The sequence below is a fragment of the Labrus mixtus genome, chromosome 12, assembly GCF_963584025.1.
Source record: "Labrus mixtus chromosome 12, fLabMix1.1, whole genome shotgun sequence".
In the NCBI taxonomy this organism is placed as follows: domain Eukaryota; kingdom Metazoa; phylum Chordata; class Actinopteri; order Labriformes; family Labridae; genus Labrus; species Labrus mixtus.
Genome location: NC_083623.1, coordinates 28,838,035 through 28,861,815, shown reverse-complemented (window position 1 = coordinate 28,861,815; position 23,781 = coordinate 28,838,035). Strand labels below are relative to the sequence as shown.

The 23,781-nt window shown below is 32.3% G+C and overlaps 1 protein-coding gene and 1 long non-coding RNA gene across 3 annotated transcripts; one reads left to right on the top strand and one right to left on the bottom strand.

Annotated features, from left to right (window-relative positions):
• Window positions 1-455: 455 nt before the first annotated feature.
• On the bottom strand, window positions 456-17,850 carry LOC132984438 (zinc finger protein Xfin-like). Of its 2 annotated transcripts, none has more exons than XM_061051281.1 (2): window positions 17,392-17,850; window positions 456-4,585 (listed from the first exon to the last, which is right to left on the bottom strand). In XM_061051281.1, exon 2 carries the CDS (start codon window positions 4,418-4,420, stop codon window positions 1,127-1,129), a length of 3,294 nt encoding a protein of 1,097 aa, XP_060907264.1. In that variant the 5' UTR covers window positions 4,421-4,585; window positions 17,392-17,850; the 3' UTR covers window positions 456-1,126. The 2 variants fall into 2 exon arrangements, with proteins under 2 accessions (XP_060907264.1, XP_060907263.1); XM_061051280.1 differs by having other exon boundaries at window positions 456-4,582.
• Window positions 17,851-18,329: 479 nt separating this feature from the next.
• Window positions 18,330-19,532, top strand: LOC132984536 (uncharacterized). Its single transcript, XR_009674953.1, has 2 exons — window positions 18,330-18,461; window positions 19,069-19,532. It is a non-coding gene; the product is annotated as an uncharacterized LOC132984536 (long non-coding RNA).
• Window positions 19,533-23,781: the final 4,249 nt, after the last annotated feature.

Genomic DNA, 23,781 nt, shown 5'->3' with positions numbered 1-23,781 from the left:
TGACATGTTATCAAGAAAAAATTGGTCCTTAATGATCATTGTATATCATGATATATATCAAATTAATAGATATCTCAAAAAAAGATTGAAATAATCAATAATACGCTGATGTGCCACATGCATGATTGTACACAGCAGACACACTGAGGAGGAGCGTGGAGCAAAGACTGGGCCTTCTGCTCCACGGCTCCCAGTCTGTAGAATGCTCTACCTAACCTCGAGGGCACCACAATCTATGGACGCTTTGAAAAGGATCCTTCAAACCCCTCTTTCACAGAGCCTTTTGCTAGTGTTTTCAGTTTCCTTAGCTGACTTCCTGACTTTGTTTTTTATTGATGTAATTGTTTATATTTTCAACTCTGTAGCACTTTCAGATTTAAAGTTTGTTACAAATAAAATGTATTATTTTCATTATTACACAATCTTAAACAATAATATTCAGACAATATTTTAATAAGTTTTAATTGAGACACAAAAAAATATTTACAGAGATACTGAGAGAAACAAACATTTTTTTCAATTTACCAAACCATGTGACCACTATAGCACATCACACCCCTGCTGTGTGCTGGGTTGCCTCTATTTGGCACACAAAATGGGCAAAGCAGTGTGCACACTACCATTACAACAGCACTTTAAAGTTATGTCAAATAATGTAACATAATAACTTGAGTGAAATAGAGAGGGAAAGAAAGATGGTGGTACGATTTACAGAGTGATTAGGAACAAACCAGTTTGGTGTTTACATATTTAAAGGTACAGACACAGAAACAGCCTGCTCTGAGCAGGGCTGAAATAGATGATGATCAAATACAGGATCAGAGTGGATTTAGAACAAGAAACTTCATAGACATGTTGTGAGGAGCTCCGAGACTTATTTACACTGATTGAAAAGGAGTACAAATCGTGACTTTTAAGATTTGTTATGAACTTCGACACTCCATGGTAAACTGTATCAGAAGATTTAAGGCATTGAGAAGATACATATACAAAACATCACCTTAGCTTTTGTAGCAAAAAAGTGGCAGAAATGAAGTTGTTGTCTTTGTGCAGAAAAAGGAAAGCAAGAATTTGCTGCTTTAGCAACTGGGCTAAACGGGCACTTTGATCAGACCCCCTTTTGGCATTATATTTTACTGCAATCAGAGGAGCTAAACTGTTTCTCTCCTCTGTAATGTGCCATGTGACGTTTTAGACTCGATCTTTGATTAAATCTTTTGGTGCAAACAGAACAGCTAAAGGGTTTCTCTCCTGTGTGAACTATCTTGTGTCTGTTCAAACTGCCTCTTCGGTCAAATCTTTTACCACACTCGGAGCAGCTGAAGGGTTTCTCTCCCGTGTGAAGCAACATGTGTTTAGTCAGACTTCCCTTTACATTGAAACATTTGTTGCAAACAGAGCAGCTGAAGGGTTTCTCCCCTGTGTGAATTCGCATGTGTTGGTTCAAAAGCCATTTCGTTAGGAATGTTTTGTTACACTCAGAGCAGTTATTTGATTTCTTTTCAGTCGCCGGTCTATGCTCTTCAGTGTTTTCTACAGATTTGAAACCTGGCTGGCGATCTCTTGTCTCTTTCCAAAAATCACTGTCTACACTATCATCAGATTGACAAGAGTCTTCAGTCTTAACCTCAGTCTGTATTTGTAAACATCTCTCTGGTTCTGCTCCTCCACAGTCCTCTCCATCAACTCCTGTTTCCATCTGTTCAGTTTGTCTCTGATGAAGCTGTGAGGACTGAGGTTTCTCTTCATCATCTTCACTCTTCACAGAGACAGGAGTGAAGGGGAACATGGTGGTATCAGCCTGACTGATCCTGAATTCTTGCTGTTCCTCCTTGATAAGTGGGGGTTCTTGTTCCTCCTGCTTTGCCCCTCTGAGTAGCCCTATGTGGGCTATCATGTGTTGGCCCATATTTCCTCTTTCTGTTAACTGGTTCTCACATCCTGAGCCACTGAAAAGTTTATCTTCTGTGTGATTGTTTCTATGGCGTTCCAGAAGGTGGTTGTTGTTAAAGTTTTGATCAGAGTCAGAGCAGAAATCATATTTCCTATCAGAGTCAAATGTTGCTGCACTCTGGGAGACATTTGTTAGAGAATCTAAACCTGACTGATTTGGTCTGGTTTCTCTCCAATCTTCACTGTCTTCAGTCTCAGCCTCAGAAGAGTCTTCAGTCTCTGGGTGTAAATGTCTCTCTGGATCTGAGTCCCTCTTTGGTTCTGCTCCTCCACAGTCCTCTCCATCAACTCCTGTTTCTGCCTCTCTTTTCTCCTCAGTTTGATTTTGAAGATCTGCATCCTGACCTCCAACACACTTGTGTCTTTTTAACTGTTTGGGCCAAAATAATCTTAGGTCACAAACAGAGCAGTCATAGGGTTTCTCTCCTCTGTGATGAGCCATGTGAAGTATCAGAGCAGACTTGAGGATAAATCTTTGACTGCAAACAGAGCAGCTAAAAGGTTTCTCTCCCGTGTGAATTCTTATGTGTCTGGTCAGATCCCGTTTCTTTTTGAATGATTTACAACAGTCAGAACAGGTATTTGATTTATTTGATCTCTTATCTTCAATGTTTTCTACAGAGCTTAAACCTGACTGATGTTCTGTAGTCTCTTGCCCATCAGTGTCTTCAGTCTCCGGTTGTAAATGTCTCTCTGGATCTGAGTCCCTCTCTGGTTCTGCTCCTCCACAGTCCTCTCCATCATCTCCTGTTTCTGCCTCTCTTTTCTCCTCAGTTTGATTTTGATGAAACTCTGAAGCCTGACCTCCAACACACTTGTGTTCTTTTAACTGAGAGGACCAAAAGAATCTTTGATCACAAACTATGCAGCTGTAGATTTTCTCAGATGTGTGGACCTCCATATGTTTTGTCAGATGTCTTCTCCAGACAAATTCTTGATCACAAATTGAGCATCTGAACTGTGTTTGTCCAACGTGGACTCTCATGTGTTTAATCAAAGATTCACTGTCAGTGAAACCTGTATTACAAACTGAACAACAAAAATGCTTCTTCACAGTCTGACAAGCCAAATTACATCTTAAGCTTTCATGGCTGGCAAATGTTTGAACACAAACTGAGCAACTAAACACTTCCTCTCCTGAATGAATCTTCATGTGCACCAGCAGATTGTGCTGACTGACAAATCCTTTCCCACAGTGAGGACAGTTTAGAGATTTGTCTGTAATCTGTTCTTCAGTCTGGCTCTGATAAGGTTCTGAGGACACACCAACACACATATGGCTGATGAAGTCTGACTCCTGAGTAAACCTTTTCTCACAATGAATGCATCTGAGTCGTTTCTCTCTTGTATGGAAAGATGTATGTCTTGTCAAACAATCTTCTGTAGCAAATCTTTTCTCACAAAATAGGCAACTAAATGGCCTCTGCCCATCGTTACATTTCTGCTGTTTGAGCAGAGTGTCAGTGTTTTTGGATGATTCATTACATGTCAAAGAATCGCAGGAGGAAACCTCTCCACCGTTTTTCAGATAGTTCAGACCTGACTGAAGGTGCTCAGCCTTACTGCATGGTTCAATGTTGACAGTGTTGTGTTTCATGAATTCATGTTTAGCAACATCTTCAGAACAGCCAAATTGTCTCTCCCCAGAACAACGTCCATCATTTACTAAAACTTTATGTCTCTGATAAGTGAAAGCCTTTTTCATGTTTTCTACAGAGTTTACACCTGGCCTATGTTCTTTGGTATCCTTCCAATACTCATCACTGTCTTCAGTCTCATGTACAGAGGAGTTTGCAGGCTCAGTCTCTGCTTGTAAATAACTCTCGGGTTTTGAAGCCTGACCTCCAACACACTTGTGTCTCTTTAACTGATTAGACCAACAGAACCTTTGGTCACAAAGAGAGCAGCTGTAGCGTTTCTCACCTCTGTGACGCGCCATGTGAAGTTTCAGAGTAGGCTTATGGTTAAATCTTTTACCACACTCAGAGCAGCCAAAGGGTTTCTCCTCTCTGTGAAGTAAAGAGTGTATCGCCAGACTTCCTTTTTGGTTAAACCTTTTTCCACATTCAGAGCAGCTGAAGGGTTTCTCTCCTGTGTGAATTCTTATGTGTCTGGTCAGATCCCGTTTCTTTTTGAATGACTTACAACACTTGGAACAGGTATGTGGTTTATTTGATCTCTTATCTTCAATGTTTTCGACAGAGGTCATACCTGACTGATTCTCTCTGGTCTCCTTACAATCTTCTATGTCATCAGTCTCAGGTTCATCAGAGTCTTCAGTCTTGACCTCAGTCTCTGGTTGTAAATGTCTCTCTGGATCTGAGTCCCTCTCTGGTTCTGCTCCTCCACAGTCCTCTCCATCAACTCCTGTTTCCATCTGTTCAGTTTGTCTCTGATGAAGCTGTGAGGACTGAGGTTTCTCTTCATCATCTTCACTCTTCACAGAGACAGGAGTGAAGGGGAACATGGTGGTATCAGCCTCCTCCAGTCCTTGAAGCTGTTCTTCCTCCTGACTGATCCACAGTTCCTCCTGTTCCTCTTTAATCTGTGGGGACTCAGGGTCCTCCTGGTCCAGAATGTGGCTCAACTCCTGCTGCTCAGGTGGAAGCTCTTCTTTACTCACCAACAGCTGCTGGACACAGTGAAAAAAAAAATATATACTGTATATTAGAGAAGATGACTAACAGCATCACCATAAGCTCAAACGAAGAGCAGACAAATTTAGTAGAGGAACAAACCCCCAAAAAAGGCTTTAGTTTTCGAGATACCCCTACCCGAGATAGAACAAAGCACAACCATATTTTTTCACAACTTGAACATGTCTAGTTTATGAAACGGATGGTTGTATAAAATTTTCTTATTGCAAAATAACTTTTTTTGGATGTTTTATGCATCTTACCAAAAAACGAAAACAGGTCAAATTTAGGGCTTCTCCAAAAGGGACAGCTCTAGCCTTATCACATGTATCTCTGGGAATCAGAATTTCACCAAATTTGGACAGGATGTTCACAGATAGTTATTAGTTTCAATTATGCAAAGTTTTTATCAATACCATTTTCAATTTTTCACACTTAAACACACATGTAGTTTAGGCGGAAATTGAAAATTGAAACAAAAATTCAAAAAGGTATGTATATCAAAGTCTGTCATTTTTTAAGTAAGGACACCAAGCATTAAAATATGTCATTTTTATCTTCTTTAGACTGTTATCTCAACATAAAAGCAAGTTATTTGACTTTTCATAAATCATTCAACAAAAATAGCTATTGTAGCTTTTTTTAAACACTTTATCATACTTAGGGTATTATAAAAACTATCCCTTCATCCAGTGTATCCTCTGGAGTAACTAGGGTTCTTCTTAAAAGCAGGAGATATGGTGACTACACACCATCTTTATATGACTGAAATACATTTAAAAAACTACAACAGGCTGTATGGGCGATATACAAATACACTATATGAAGTATATTTAATTTCTAAGAACTCAAGGTTATATATATCAATACTGTTTTTTAGTTCATTAATATTTCACAACTGATGTCAAGACAATGCTTTAATTTTTTAGAATGAAATAGAAACAATGTCATAGGTGACAATATTGTTGAAAGCAGCGGGTTGACTCTGAGTGTCATCATATAAATCATATGTAAGATAGAAAATATGAGACAAAATGTATTAGGAATAACTATAAAGTGTTTAATTATATATATATTACAGAATACAATTATATTGTGTCTTGTTGTTAAGTCTTAATCTATTGTTTGTGGCCACCTCCTCCCACATACATATCCATAGGGCCACATTGTACCAGGCCTGAAATCCTGGCTGCACTAGTTTCCTGTTAGGGGCTGGTGACAGCATAGGGTCAAGTGAAAAGTCAAATAACTTGCTTTTATGTTGAGATAACAGTCTAAAGAAGATACAAATGACATATTTTAATGTTTGGTGTCCTTACTTAAAAAATGAGATTTGATCATGACTTTGATATACATACCTTTTGAATTTTTGTTTCAATTTCCGCCTAAACTACATGTGTGTTTAAGTGTGAAAAATTCAAAAATTAAAAATGGTATTGATACAAACTTTGCATAATTGAAACTAATAACTATCTGTGAACATCCTGTCCAAAGTTGGTGAAATTCTGATTCTGATTCCCAGAGATACATGTGATAAGGCTAGAGCTGTCCCTTTTGGAGAAGCCCTAATTTGACCTATTTTCGTTTTTTGGTAAGATGCATAAAACATCCAAAAGTTTTTATACAACCATCCGTTTCATAAACTAGACATGTTCAAGTTATATATTCAAGTTTATATTATAAAATATGGTTGTGCTTTGTTCTACCTCGGGTAGGGGTATCTCAACTTTTAGGGGCCCAAGTTCCTCTACTAATTTGAAGAAAAACTGTTAACATGAAAGACTATTTTCTGAACACCACTCAACCAGATGTTTGACTTCCTCTCTGTAGTGTGTCTCCTGGTTGTCTATAATGAAGCAACATTGGGAGCAAAGTTTTGGACACAGACTGCTCCTGGTCAGCGGTAAGTGCACTTCAGCTTAAAAGACACAAAGCTACAATACTTGATAATCCGAGGATATCTGGGTGGTGACTGGCTGCTATATTTTTACTTTCTGTGTGTCATAAATGGTGGAGAAACAGATCTGGCCACTCGTGATCCGCGGATCAATGGAAAATGTATAAACAGGTGGACCGGTGCTCCAACCAGAATCTGCAAATTAGTTGTTATTTGTTTGTTTGTTTTGAGTCTTTTCACTAAAGACAGTCTAGCATACATAACGTATAGCCGACAGGAACTCCTTAACATCGGTTCATGCAACTCTGTCAACTTTATCGACTCTAGCATCTAGCATAGAGAGTGTCACCACACTGAAAAGGATCACTACATTCCCTAACCAAAAGCTGTGGATGAACAAGGAGGTCCGAGTCCTGCTGAAGGCACGCGACATCGCCTTCAGATCTGGTGACCCTCGGGCCTACAGCTCAGCCAGGGCTAATCTGTCGAGGGGCATCTCTGAGGCCACAGTTAGAAGCTGAGGATTGAGGAGCACTTCATTAACTCCGACCCCCGACGCATGTGACAAGGCATACAGGCCATCACGGATTACAAACCCGCCAACGCCAACCCCCCACCCAGTGACGCCTCCCTACCTGAAGAGCTCAATGTCTTCTATGGGCGCTTTGACAGGGACAACAAAGAGGTGGCCATCAAGGAGGTGCTCCCTGCAGGCCACCAGCCCCTCACACTCTCCCCCGCTGAAGTGTTTGCAGCGCTGAGCAGGATTAATCTAGGGTCTAAAGGATGCCATTTCCACGGCACTTCACTCCGCCCTCTCCCACCTTGATAAAAAGAACTCTTATGTAAGAATACTGTTCGTTGACTTCAGCTCAGCGTTCAACACCATTGTCCCCTCCACACACCAAAGTGCATGACCTGGACATCGACCCCTCCCTCCGCAATTGGATATTGGACTTCCTCACAAACAGACCGCAGTCTGTTAAGATCAACGACCACACCTCCTCTACCCTCACCCTGAACACTGGCGTTCCGCAGGGCTGTGTGCTGAGCCCTCTCCTGTACTCCCTCTTCACCCACGACTGCAAAGCCATACATGGCTCAAACACCATTGTTAAGTTTGCAGACGACACAGCGGTGGTTGGTCTCATCAGCGACAACGATGAGTCAGCGTACAGAGACGAGGTCCAGCGCCTAGCTGTGTGGTGCGCCGACAACCACCTGTCCCTCAACACCATGGAGACCAAAGAGACCATCGTGGACTTCAGAAAGTCTAAAGGTGGCACACACACACCCCTCCATATCGACAGAGCCGAGGTTGAACGTGTCACCAGCTTTAAGTTTCTGGGAGTCCTAATGCCTTCTAGGATCAAGAAGGCTCACCAGCGCCTCTTCTTCCTGAGGAGACTAAAAAAGGCTCACCTGTCCCCACAGATCCTGGCAAACTTTTACCGCAGCACCATCGAGAGCATACTTACTAACTGTGTCACTGTATGGTATGGCAACTGCTCCGCCTCTGACCGGAAGGCACTGCAGAAGGTGGTGAAAACTGCCCAACGCATCATCGATTCCCCACTCCCCTCCATCAAGTCTGTCCATAAAAAGCTGTGCCTGCGCAAGGCGCGCTGCATTGCCAAGGACAATTCCCATCCCAACCATAGACTGTTTACCTACCTCCCCTCCGGAAAGCGCTACAGGTCTCTTGGCACCAGGACCAGTAGGTTCAGAAGAAGTTTTTTCCCTCAGGCTGTCACCCTACTGAACTCCATACCCAAGTGTACTTTGCCCCACCCCCCTCTTCCTCCTCAACCACCCCCCGTGGACACTGCAATACTCCTAAATTCTTGACTGTACATTTGTACTTGACTTTACATTGAACACTGCATTTCCTATACTACTTGACTGTATATATAATATCCTATTCCACTTGATATTTATTAGCATATTGTTTATAATGTCCATACTGTAAATATTGTTCATACTGTAACTATCTTATATCCATCAATGCTGCTCTATAATATACCAGTCTTATCTGTATCCTCTGCACCAGCTTACCGTATTACCTTACTACCATATTGCACTTTATGCCTATTCATGTTTGTACTGCACCTTGTTGCTTTTTCACACTTTTTTTGGTTAGAACGCCAAAAACATTTCGTTGTCTGTGTACTTGTACTCTGCACAATGACAATAAAGTTGAATCTAATCTAATATAACCTTATATATAACCATGTATATATATAAATAGAACCATGTATATAACCATGTATATAACCATGTACATAACCATATATATAAATATAACCATGTATATAACATCTATATAACCATGTATATAACCACATACATAACCATGTCTATAACCATCTATATAACCATGTATATAACCATATACATAACCATGTCTATAACCATCTATATAACCATATATATAACCTTATATATATATAACCATATACATAACTATGTCTATAACCTTATATATAACCATCTATATAACCATGTATATAACCATATATATAAACATATATATAACCATGTCTATAACCATATATATAACCTTATATGTAACCATATATATAACCATATACATAACCTTATATATAACCATGTATATAACATATATAACATGTATATAACCATATATATAACCATGTATATAACCTTATATAACCATGTATATAACCATATATATAACCATATATATAACCATGTATATAACCATGTGTATAACTATATATATAACATGTATATAACCATATATATAACCTTGTATATAACCATGTATAATCATGTATATAACCATATATATAACCTTATATAACCATGTATATAACCATGTATATAACCATATATAACCATGTATATAACCATGTATATAACATATATATAACCTTATATAACCATGTATATAACATATATATAACCATATATAACCTTATATAACCATGTATAACCATATATATAACCTTATATAACCATGTATATAACCATATATATAACCATGTATATAACCATATATAACCATATATAACCTTATATAACCATGTATATAACATATATAACCTTATATAACCATGTTTATAACATATATATAACCATATATATAAAACCATGTATATAACATATATATAACCATGTATATAACCATATATAACCATGTATATGACCTTATATAACCATGTATATAACATATATAACCTTATATAACCATGTATATAACATATATATAACCTTGTATATAACCATATATATAACCTTATATATAACCATGTATATAACATATATATAACATATATATAACCATGTATATAACCATATATATAACCTTGTATATAACATATATATAACCTTATATAACCATATATAACCATATATATAACCTTATATATAACATATATATAACCATGTATATAACATATATATAACCTTATATAACCTTGTATATAACATATATAACCATGTATATAACCTTATATAACCATATATATAACCTTATATATAACCATGTATATAACATATATATAACCTTATATATAACCATGTATATAACATATATATAACCTTATATAACCATGTATATAACATATATAACCTTATATAACCATATATATAACCTTATATATAACCATTATATAACATATATATAACCTTATATAACCATGTATATAACATATATATAACCTTATATATAACCATGTATATAACCATATATAACCATGTATATAACCATATATATAACCTTATATAACCATGTACATAACCTTATATAACCATGTATATAACATATATAACCATATATATAACATATATAACCTTATAGAACATGTATATAACATATATATAACCTTATATATAACCTTATATAACCATATATATAACCTTATATATAACCATGTATATAACATATATATAACATATATAACCATGTATATAACCATATATATAACCATGTATATAACCATATATATAACCATGTATATAACCTTATATAACATATATAACCATATATAACCTTATATAACCATATATATAACCATATATATAACATATATAAAACCATGTATATAACCATGTATATAACATACATATAACCATATATAACCATATATAACCAAGTATATAACATATATAACCTTATATAACCATGTATATAACATATATATAACCATGTATATAACATATATATAACCTTATATAACCATATATAACATATATATAACCTTATATATAACCATGTATATAACCTTATATATAACCATGTATATAACATATATATAACCTTATATAACCATATATATAACCTTATATATAACCATGTATATAACCATGTATATAACATATATATAACCTTATATAACCATATATAACATATATATAACCTTATATAACCTTATATATAACCATGTATATAACATATATATAACCTTATATAACCATATATATAACCTTATATATAACATATATATAACCTTAGATATAACCATGTATATAACATATATATAACCTTATATAACCATGTATATAACCATATATAACCATGTATATAACATATATATAACCTTATATATAACCATGTATATAACCATATATATAACCATGTATATAACATCTATATAACCTTATATAACCATGTATATAACCATATATATAACCTTTTATAACCATGTATATAACATATATATAACCATGTATATAACCTTATATAACCATGTATATAACCATATATAACCTTATATAACCTTGTATATAACATATATATAACCTTATATAACCTTGTATATAACATATATATAACCTTGTATATAACATATATATAACCTTATATAACCTTGTATATAACATATATATAACCTTATATAACATATATATAACCTTATATAACCTTGTATATAACATATATATAACCTTATATATAAACTTATATAACCATGTATATAACATATATAACCTTATATAACCATATATATAACCATGTATATAACATATATATAACCTTATATATAACCTTATATATAACCATGTATATAACATATATATAACCTTATATATAACATATATATAACCTTATATATAACCATGTATATAACATATATATAACCTTATATAACCATGTATATAACCATATATATAACCTTATATAACCATGTATATAACATATATATAACCTTATATATAACCATGTATATAACATATATATAACCTTATATAACCATGTATATAACATATATAACCTTATATAACCTTATATAACCATGTATATAACATATATATAACCTTATATATAACCTTATATAACCATGTATATAACATATATATAACCTTATATAGCCATGTATATAACATATATATAACCTTATATAGCCATGTATATAACATATATATAACCTTATATAACCATATATATAACCTTATATAACCATGTATATAACATATATAACCATGTATATAACATATATAACCTTATATAACATATATAACCATATATAACCATGTATATAACCTTATATAACCATGTATATAACATATATAACCTTATATATAACCATGTATATAACATATATATAACCATGTATATAACATATATATAACCTTATATAACCAAGTATATAACATATATATAACCTTATATATAACCATGTATTTAACATATATATAACCTTATATAACCATATATATAACCTTATATATAACCATGTATATAACATATATGTAACCTTATATTACCATATATATATAACCATGTATATAACATATATATAACCTTATATAACCATGTATATAACCTTATATAACATATATATAACCATGTATATAACATATATATAACCATATATATAACCTTATATAACCATGTATATAACATATATATAACCTTATATATAACCATGTATATAACATATATATAACCTTATATAGCCATGTATATAGCATATATATAACCTTATATAGCCATGTATATAACCTTATATAACCATATATATAACCTTATATAACCATGTATATAACATATATATAACCATGTATATAACATATATATAACCTTATATAACATATATAACCATATATAACCATGTATATAACCTTATATAACCATGTATATAACATATATATAACCTTATATATAACCATGTATATAACATATATATAACCATGTATATAACATGTATATAACCTTATATAACCATGTATATAACATATATATAAACTTATATATAACCATGTATTTAACATATATATAACCTTATATAACCATATATATAACCTTATATAACATATATATAACCATGTATATAACATATATGTAACCTTATATAACCATATATATATAACCATGTATATAACATATATATAACCTTATATAACCATGTATATAACCTTATATAACATATATATAACCATGTATATAACATATATATAACATATATATAACCTTATATAACCATGTATATAACATATATAACCTTATATAACCTTGTATATCACATATATATAACCATGTATATAACATATATAACCATGGATATAACATATATATAACCATATATAACCTTATATAACCATGTATAACCATATATATAACCTTATATAACCTTATATAACCATATATAACCATGTATATAACATATATATAACCATGTTTATAACATATATATAACCATATATATAAAACCATGTATATAACATATATATAACCATGTATATAACCATATATAACCATGTATATGACCTTATATAACTATGTATATAACATATATATAACCATGTATATAACATATATATAACCATGTATATAACATATATATAACCTTATATAACCATGTATATAACATATATATAACCTTATATATAACCATGTATTTAACATATATATAACCTTATATAACCATATATATAACCTTATGTATAACCATGTATATAACATATATGTAACCTTATATAACCATATATATATAACCATGTATATAACATATATATAACCTTATATAACCATGTATATAACCTTATATAACATATATATAACCATGTATATAACATATATATAACCTTATATAACCATGTATATAACATATATAACCTTATATAACCTTGTATATCACATATATATAACCATGTATATAACATATATAACCATGTATATAACATATATATAACCATATATAACCTTATATAACCATGTATAACCATATATATAACCTTATATAACCATATATAACCATGTATATAACAAATATATAACCATGTTTATAACATATATATAACCATATATATAAAACCATGTATATAACATATATATAACCATGTATATAACCATATATAACCATGTATATGACCTTATATAACCATGTATATAACATATATATAACCATATATAACCTTATATAACCATGTATAACCATATATAACCTTATATAACCTTATATAACCATATATAACCATGTATATAACATATATATAACCATGTTTATAACATATATATAACCATATATATAAAACCATGTATATAACATATATATAACCATGTATATAACCATATATAACCATGTATATGACCTTATATAACCATGTATATAACATATATAACCTTATATAACCATGTATATAACCATATATATAACCTTATATATAACCATGTATATAACATATATATAACCATGTATATAACCATATATATAACCTTGTATATAACATATATATAACCATGTATATAACCTTATATAACATATATAACCACATATAACATATATATAACCATGTATATAACCATATATAACCTTATATAACCATGTATATAACATATATATAACCTTATATAACCATGTATATAACATATATAACCTTATATAACCAAATATATAACCTTATATATAACCATGTATATAACATATATATAACCTTATATAACCTTATATATAACCATGTATATAACATATATATAACCTTATATAACCATGTATATAACATATATAACCTTATATAACCATATATATAACCATTATATAACATATATATAACCTTATATAACCATGTATATAACATATATATAACCTTATATATAACCATATATATAACCTTATATAACCATGTATATAACATATATAACCTTATATAACATGTATATAACATATATATAACCTTATATATAACCTTATATAACCATATATATAACCATGTATATAACATATATATAACATATATAACCATGTATATAACCATGTATATAACCTTATATAACATATATATAACCATATATAACCTTATATAACCATATATATAACCATATATATAACCATATATAAAACATATATAAAACCATGTATATAACCATGTATATAACATATATATAACCTTATATAACCATGTATATAACATATATAACCTTATATAACCTTGTATATAACATATATATAACCTTATATAACCTTGTATATAACATATATATAACCTTATATATAACCTTATATAACCATGTATATAACATATATATAACCATGTATATAACATATATATAACCTTATATATAACCATGTATATAACATATATATAACCTTATATAACCATATATATAACCTTATATATAACATATATATAACCTTATATAACCTTATATATAACCATGTATATAACATATATAACCTTATATATAACATATATATAACCTTATATATAACCATGTATATAACACATATATAACCTTATATAACCATGTATATAACCATATATATAACCATGTATATAACATATATATAACCTTATATATAACCATGTATATAACCATATATATAACATATATATAACCTTATATAACCATGTATATAACCATATATACAACCTTATATAACCATGTATATAACATATATATAACCTTATATAACCATGTATATAACATATATATAACCATGTATATAACCTTATATAACCATGTATATAACCATGTATATAACCTTATATAACCATGTATATAACATATATATAACCTTATATAACCTTGTATATAACATATATATAACCTTATATAACCTTGTATATAATATATATAACCTTATATATAACCTTATATAACCATGTATATAACATATATATAACCTTATATAACCATATATATAACCATGTATATAACATATATATAACCTTATATATAACCATGTATATAACATATATATAACCTTATATAACCATATATATAACCTTATATATAACCATGTATATAACATATATATAACCTTATATATAACCATGTATATAACATATATAACCTTATATAACCATATATATAACCTTATATATAACCATGTATATAACATATATATAACCTTATATATAACCATGTATATAACCATATATATAACCATGTATATAACATATATATAACCTTATATATAACCATGTATATAACCATATATATAACCATGTATATAACCTTATATAACCATGTATATAACCATATATATAACCTTATATAACCATGTATATAACATATATATAACCTTATATAACCTTATATAACCATGTATATAACATATATATAACCATATATATAACCTTATATAACCATGTATATAACATATATATAACCTTATATATATCCTTATATAACCATGTATATAACATATATATAACCTTATATAGCCATGTATATAACATATATATAACCTTATATAACCATATATATATAACCTTATATAACCATGTATATAACATATATATAACCATGTATATAACATATATATAACCTTATATAACATATATAACCATATATATATAACCATGTATATAACCTTATATAACCATGTATATAACATATATATAACCTTATATATAACCATGTATATAACATATATATAACCATATATATAACCTTATATAACCATGTATATAACATATATATAACCTTATATAACCATGTATATAACATATATATAACCTTATATATAACCATGTATATAACATATATATAACCTTATATATAACCATGTATATAACATATATATAACCTTATATAACCATATATATATAACCTTATATATAACCATGTATATAACCTTATATAACATATATATAACCATGTATATAACATATATATAACATATATATAACCTTATATAACCATGTATATAACATATATAACCTTATATAACCTTGTATATAACATATATATAACCATGTATATAACATATATAACCATGTATATAACATATATATAACCATGTATATAACATATATAACCTTATATAACCATGTATATAACCTTATATATAACCTTATATAACCATGTATATAACCTTATATATAACCTTATATAACCATGTATATAACCTTATATATAACCTTATATAACCATGTATATAACATATATATAACCTTATATAACATATATATAACCTTATATAACCATGTATATAACCTTGTATATAACATATATATATATATTAAGCATACAAATGTACAACTGCACATAGCATCCTTAAGTGAATTAATTAAATACGTTGAATAAAACATAATCTGATAAAAATGTATTTCATCTTTTTATCTCTTACATGATCTGTGTCACTTTACGATCATCGTTAATGTTCGTGAACGGTCGGATGCGCGACTCGCTTTAAATGTTGCGGCCGCAAGGAATTGTGGGGCGGCATATCTCATCTCCTTTGGTAAAGGATGGTCCAGTGTATCCTATGCTAAAGGAGGTTATAAAGGAAGCATTGACCCACCTTTCCTTGGCTTTTAGAGAATTCGAACGACTCTTATCATGGCCGCCACTTAAATGCTTCATTTCACTCAGTTAGGAAGCTTCCTAAACTAAAATGACAATTCTAACGCACCCACTGTGCTGTGTGCGTCAATGGTCGTTAGCTAAAGGCTATGAGCAGGAAACACGTTTCCAGCAGTGGAAAGAAAACCTACCTGCTCTCTGCAGCTTGATTTCAGGTGTTAAAATCACATCCAGCACTTTTCTTTGTCGGTGGAGCTCCTCTTCGTATCCACATGTTGTTGTTTCTGATATATCTCTGATAACCGCAGCGAGCAGCCGCCGTCTGAAGAAATCTTTAAGATCCTGAAACCCGGACATCTGACACACATCAAAGAGTCACATGTAGGAAGGAAAACTCAATGCTGACGATTTTCAACATTAATCTGATAGCCTACAACGTTAGCAGACATGCTAACTGTGAGAGAGCCGGATAGGACCATCAAACCCGGAAACTGCTAACTACTTTTATGGTGTTTGGCACACCAGTTTATTGGTGCATTACCGCAACCTGCTGAACTGGAGTGAGAATTCGGGCTAAGGAAAACAATAATTATAACCTATATATACATGCTACATATAACTAACAACAACTAACAAACTACATCCGCTACACTTCTTCTTCTTCTTTGGTTTTAAAAGCGGTTAACATCTAAAATTCTGCATTGCCGCCTCCCTCTGGATTTGAAGTCATACTACAGTTTTTATATTTCTCTATTAAAACTTGAGAATTTGGAAAAGAAGGACCACCTCTCTGAGTATTTAATCTAATTGGTGACATAAATGTGTTTCTCACTGACATACTCAGACTGTCTAACTGTCTTTATAACCTTGACTAACAGGTTCATGTAGATTGATGTGGACCTGCCTGACTCAATTTGATACCCTCATTCAGTCTATATATGAACGCGAACAGACGCGGACTTCACCCGGAGTTTCTCCTCCAGACCCCGAGTATTTATCCCATAGACTGTAAATATTACTGGACGAACCCTGACCCGTCTGTTATACAGGCAGCAAATGAGTCCAATTGAGGGCCGCATCCATATTGGATTTGCAGTCTCAGCCTAACTTCGGATCAACCTAGCTACAGCAGTAAGGCGGGACCAGCGGGACTTAACTCCGCCCATTCAGCTCGACGTTAGCAGTCCACTTCACAGCATAGCTAACAGCTAGGCTGCTATCATCCCCTATTCCTGCTCGTCCTGAGTTATCTCTATAAACAGTAAGTTAACATTTAACTTTTCTACAACACAGTTAAAACAAATTATATTCAACCCAAATATTTAATTAAAGTCTTAAAACTACACTTTTTTAAATATACAATTATGGTTATTAGTTATTTGTCAGAGCAGTTAGACTTTGTCAGTGTTAGCAGAGAAATACATTAATAAAGTTTTATCCATAGACTGTAAATAAATGAGAGACATCCAGAAGAAATCAATATTACAAAGCATACAGTTCATGTTACTGTTCTGACAAAAAGAGGAATGTCTGTGTTTTATATTTACTGATGTCAACAGTGATGACGGTGAACATGACAACTGATAAATAATTATTTAGTATTTATTAGAAGACATTTGTTTTCTATAGAACCCCGTAAAGTCATGGAGTCTGTGGACAGTGTCAGCTTCACACCAAAAACTTTAAGTGTTAGAAAAAATAGTGTTTAAGACTGGCATCTATTATTATGAGTTGCAGCTACCTTGTTCAATATTATTCCTGCAGATGTGACTAATAACAAAAAAACAGCCTGAGCTGTCACATGTAGTTAACTGTACATTTTGACTTGTCTGACGCATTAATTGAACACTTTTGTATTTCTCCTGTAGACACAGTGTGGATTATTGGTGACTTGTCCGTCGAGGTGCCCAGAGAGCTGCAGAGACAGAGGAAGAAACCTGAGCCTCAACAACATCTGTATTTGTTGGTTCTTCTGGGGTGGACTTCGGTTGTTTCTCTTCAACAACTCGCTGCGAGGGAGGTCTCACCCGGATGGCCTGAGTGATGTCACCCACAGGCTGAGAGCTGAGGCTGAGGCGGGTTTTAAACCTCCTGACAAAACGTTACACCGCACCCGCCTGTCAAGCTGGTCAGCTACACGCCTTATTGTGAATAACTCTTATCCTTCATCAAATCAAACGACCCCCGTACAGTGTGTGTCGATCGAGACATGAGCTAATCACACCTATTTGTTTGTTTTGTACCAAGCTGTAAACATGTTAATCTCTGCTGTAAAAACAGACTTTTTTGAATGTGGTTTTTCACATGAAATAAATATTTCTATATAAATGCACTCCTTTATGTCTACTTATGAGTATACATTTCAGATTTGAAATGACAAGACTAAAATGTGCATTAATGCTCAACTCAATAGCTTAGGGAAGGAAGTCTACTTTTACACAACTTTGTCTTCTTTTGACATTTTTTTTACCAAATACTAATGTAGTTCAAAATGTGTCCTTAAACACAGCCCCATTCTTAAATCAAGATACATGGAGAGTAAATAAGATCAATAACTTGTGAATAAAAACACAGTTAAAAATGATTTAGAAATGTAGTCTTCCCAGATCAATATCACATAATATCAACTTCTCCCATCTAAACTGGACAAAGGGTTTTAAAATGGGAAGAAAATGGTTTGATTGCAAGTTGTTTGGAGGAGATCTATTTTTATTTGAACAGCTGAAGCATGAATACAGACTTCCAAGGTACAAACCCTCCTCCTCCTCCTGAAGCTCGTTGATGTACTGCCGTCTTATCTGCTGGCCATCTTCTCTCACCAGAACTTTGACTGTTGAAAAGTCATTCTGAAGAAGCTCGAGCATGTGACATGGATCCAGGAGAACATGGACTTTTAGTGAGGGGTCTTCGGGATGACAAAGAAAGAGAGAAAATATCAGTTATTCATTAAATCATTTTTTTGTTCTCATCTATTTTTCTGTATTCATCTGTGTGTAAGAGAACATTTATAAATTCAACAGTGTACTACCCAGACAACAAAGGTACAGTATTCAGGTAATCAACATCTGTTTAAAGTTAATAAGATAAACCTTATTGTAATCATGATATTTTCAGCTCTCTCACTCACTTGCACAATGATATTCCACATCAAATTGTCTCAGATTTTGTGTGAGGAAAGATTAAGCAATTTATTGTGGATAGTACTTCATCTTAACATGAAACAAATACTACCTGAATTATTTAAATCATTAACAGTCTCTGTGCTTTAGTACAGAACATACAGTAACTCATTTATTATTAACATGAGCTCAGTACATGGCTGTATTCTTCAAACTATTTCTTGTACTAATTGCTTTATATCTTATTTTCATTCTATGTTATTTATATTTTATATTTCTACTGCTATATTCTTTATAATAACATCTGTAACGATTAAGAACTATATTAATAACCAGATTCAATTTACCTGAACTCATAGAAAGTGATTTTTTTTAAAATTGGTAACAGTTTGCATTAACCATGTAACGTTAATGTCATCCTCTATAACCTACACAACATATTAGGTTCAGTTGAGTTAAGTTTATGTTACTGACGGATAATTACTACACAAAGTTTGTTTTTTAATGTCCACATTTACGTGGAGTATAACATTCATCATAACGTCAGATAACCATATTTACAGTCTGCGGTTAACCACTGAGGTGAACCTTTAGCTTCTAACATCACACAAACTCATTATTTATCTTAACAACAAACATTTCTAAACCATTGATCCATTAAATAATGGGCTACACTGTTTACAGTTAGCCGACTGGTTTACAAGCTAACTCTAAACAAGCTAGATCCATAAATATACCGACATATGAGTAAGCAGTAAATATAACACTACTATATCACTTACCAAAAAAAACTGAAGCATCAACTTGTTGGATGGTCTGTTAACCGCACAGCAAGCCATGTATGTTGTCAGATATGTGTTAAACAAACTCTCCAAACGAAGTAAAAAAAGAGGAGAAATCAGAAGGATCAAGCTGTTAGCCTCCTGACCTGCTGAACTGACAGACAGATGCGGCGCGCAGAGCTGTCAATCAAATCTGTCACAACCCTTGGCACTTCCGGTGCTTCTGCAGCCAGCCTCAAGCGGAACCTCGAGGAACTGCAGTTTTTTGTACTTCCGCATTGGCTTCATTTTTCGAGACCGGAGGTTGCCCCTTGATTTATCCGCAGAAAGTCCGAGTGGGCTGATATGAGAACACAGCAGCATATTGTCCCCGAGAATTCAGCTCGAGCCAATAGGAAGAGATAATGACGTTTAGATTCTGTGTCTGCTGCACAGACTTTGTGGATGTTGTCATTCCATTGGATTACACATAGCATTGATATAAAGGCAGATATTGTTATAATAACGTCGTATAGCGGATAGCTACTTCCGGGTTGTTTTTTTACGTCACGTCTTACCCCGGGACCCCCCTCCCGTCTGACTGTGATAGGGTGCATCCGAATTGTCCCTCCTATCCCCTTTCACTATCGTCATGAGGTTAAGGAAAGGTGTTAGGAGAATTCATAAAGTACAGTCAAAAAGATAAATGAACTAAATTAGAATTAGACCAACTTCATGAAGATAAGGCTAGAGGAGCATTTGTACCTCCTAGGAGGACATGGATGGAGGAAGGAGAAAAGAACACAAAATATTTTTTGAACTTGGAAAAAAGGAATGCCGAACTCTCCTTAAAAACTTAATATTGATGGCCATATTTCTAAAGATGCAAAAGTTTTGTTAAAACTTTATTAAAAAATAAAATTAAAGAAGTTGCCTTCAAAATTATACATTCAATTTATCCAGTAAACCAAATAATCGCAAGATTCAGAGAGCAGGAGGGTGGTTGTGTTTTTTGTAACGACAAGATTTAAAGCATTGTTCATTGTAGTGGCTATTTGTCCAAAAAAACAACAAAAAAATTTAAATAAACTCATATCAAAAATTATCAAATGACCACTGATGCACCATGGGGATGTAATGTACGCAGGCAAAAGAAATCCAATGTCCATGCAAGAGCTGCGGTATTTTGGTGGTTTATTTGAAGAAAACAAACAAAAGAACAAAGAAAATTGTGGCTCTCTTGCTCTGGTAAAAAAACAATAGGCCCACCCAGGTGCATGCTGGTCCACTACCTGCCTCTTACTTCAATAATCTCCGGTGCCCACAGTGTTACCCAAACACCTAACAAAAATACTAATACAAAACTAAATTTACTAAACAAATAACTAGCAAAAAAGAAAACACTACCCATAAATAAAGAAAACTTACCAAAATATTAGTAAACTAAATACCAAAACTAATTCTAACCACAATTAAATAGCTCCAACATTAATTTATTTTCTGAATGTTTGCATATTTGTTTATTTTGGTTCGAGTTAGAGCTCTTCTTTAAAACAAAGACTGGTTTTAATGTTCAATTAAAGGAAAAGCACATCATCTTTTTTATAACGAGTGGGACTGACAGTGAACAATTATTCATGTTAAACTTGTTTATTTTATATGGGAAATATTTTTATTTACAAATGTAAATGGAATCAGAAAACACCCAAAATATAACAATTCATAATAGAAATGGAACACTACCTACAAACACTACTTGGACTGAAAGACAAAAAAAACCAAAGAAAACCCGGATATTTGTGAGAAATTATTACTGTAACCCTGTATCTCTGTTTTGGTTTTATTTTTTTGATACCCCCATGTATACAGTTGTACATAGATGTACAGTTTGTCTTGTGTTGTAAATGTCTTTGTCTTGAAACAATACAAAAACAAAAAATTCATAAAGGACTTAGGGAAAGGCGATCTCGTTGCTCTGACAATCCGAAAACATTTCCACTATGCGATGAAATTAATTGCGACGGGCCGGCGGAGGTTAATTTTTTGATATCCTTTATTAATCCCGGAGGGAAATTCAGAAAATAATGACGTGGGTCTGCCGTGTTGAAACTACAATGTTCAGAAAATGGACTACAAAAAGCGCAAGGAATTGTGGGACGGCATATCTCATCTCCTTTGGTAAAGGATGGTCCATTGTATTCTAAGCTAAAGGAGGTTATAAAGCTCTTATCATGGGTGCTTCATTTCACTCAGTTAAGAACCTTCCTGAGCAACAATCACAATTCAGACACACCCTACTTCTTCCTCTTCTTCTGTGATGTTTAAGGGCAGCATTACTAACTTTGGGGGTCCCTCAGCTCCTATAATTGTGCCCATTTCTAAATGTTCCCTTTCAGTCCTGTCCTTAAGAAGTTGATAAACCATCGTCAACAATTTATACTTGCACTCCTTTCTAGTACATCTTTTAATTTCTTCCCCTCACCCTAGGTCTTTTCATTTCCTCCATCATTTCAGCATCCTTCAAGTGTTAAACAGGTCAGCATAAAGAGACAGTTGTTAGTCAGTGAACTCATCCTAACAGATGTACTGAATAATGTTTTGTTGCTGACATATGAACCAGTAAGTTGGGAGAAGCTATGACATTTTACTTTGAAGTTAAAGTGTAAGGATCCTTCTTCTCTTCTGATATCTTCTCTTCTTC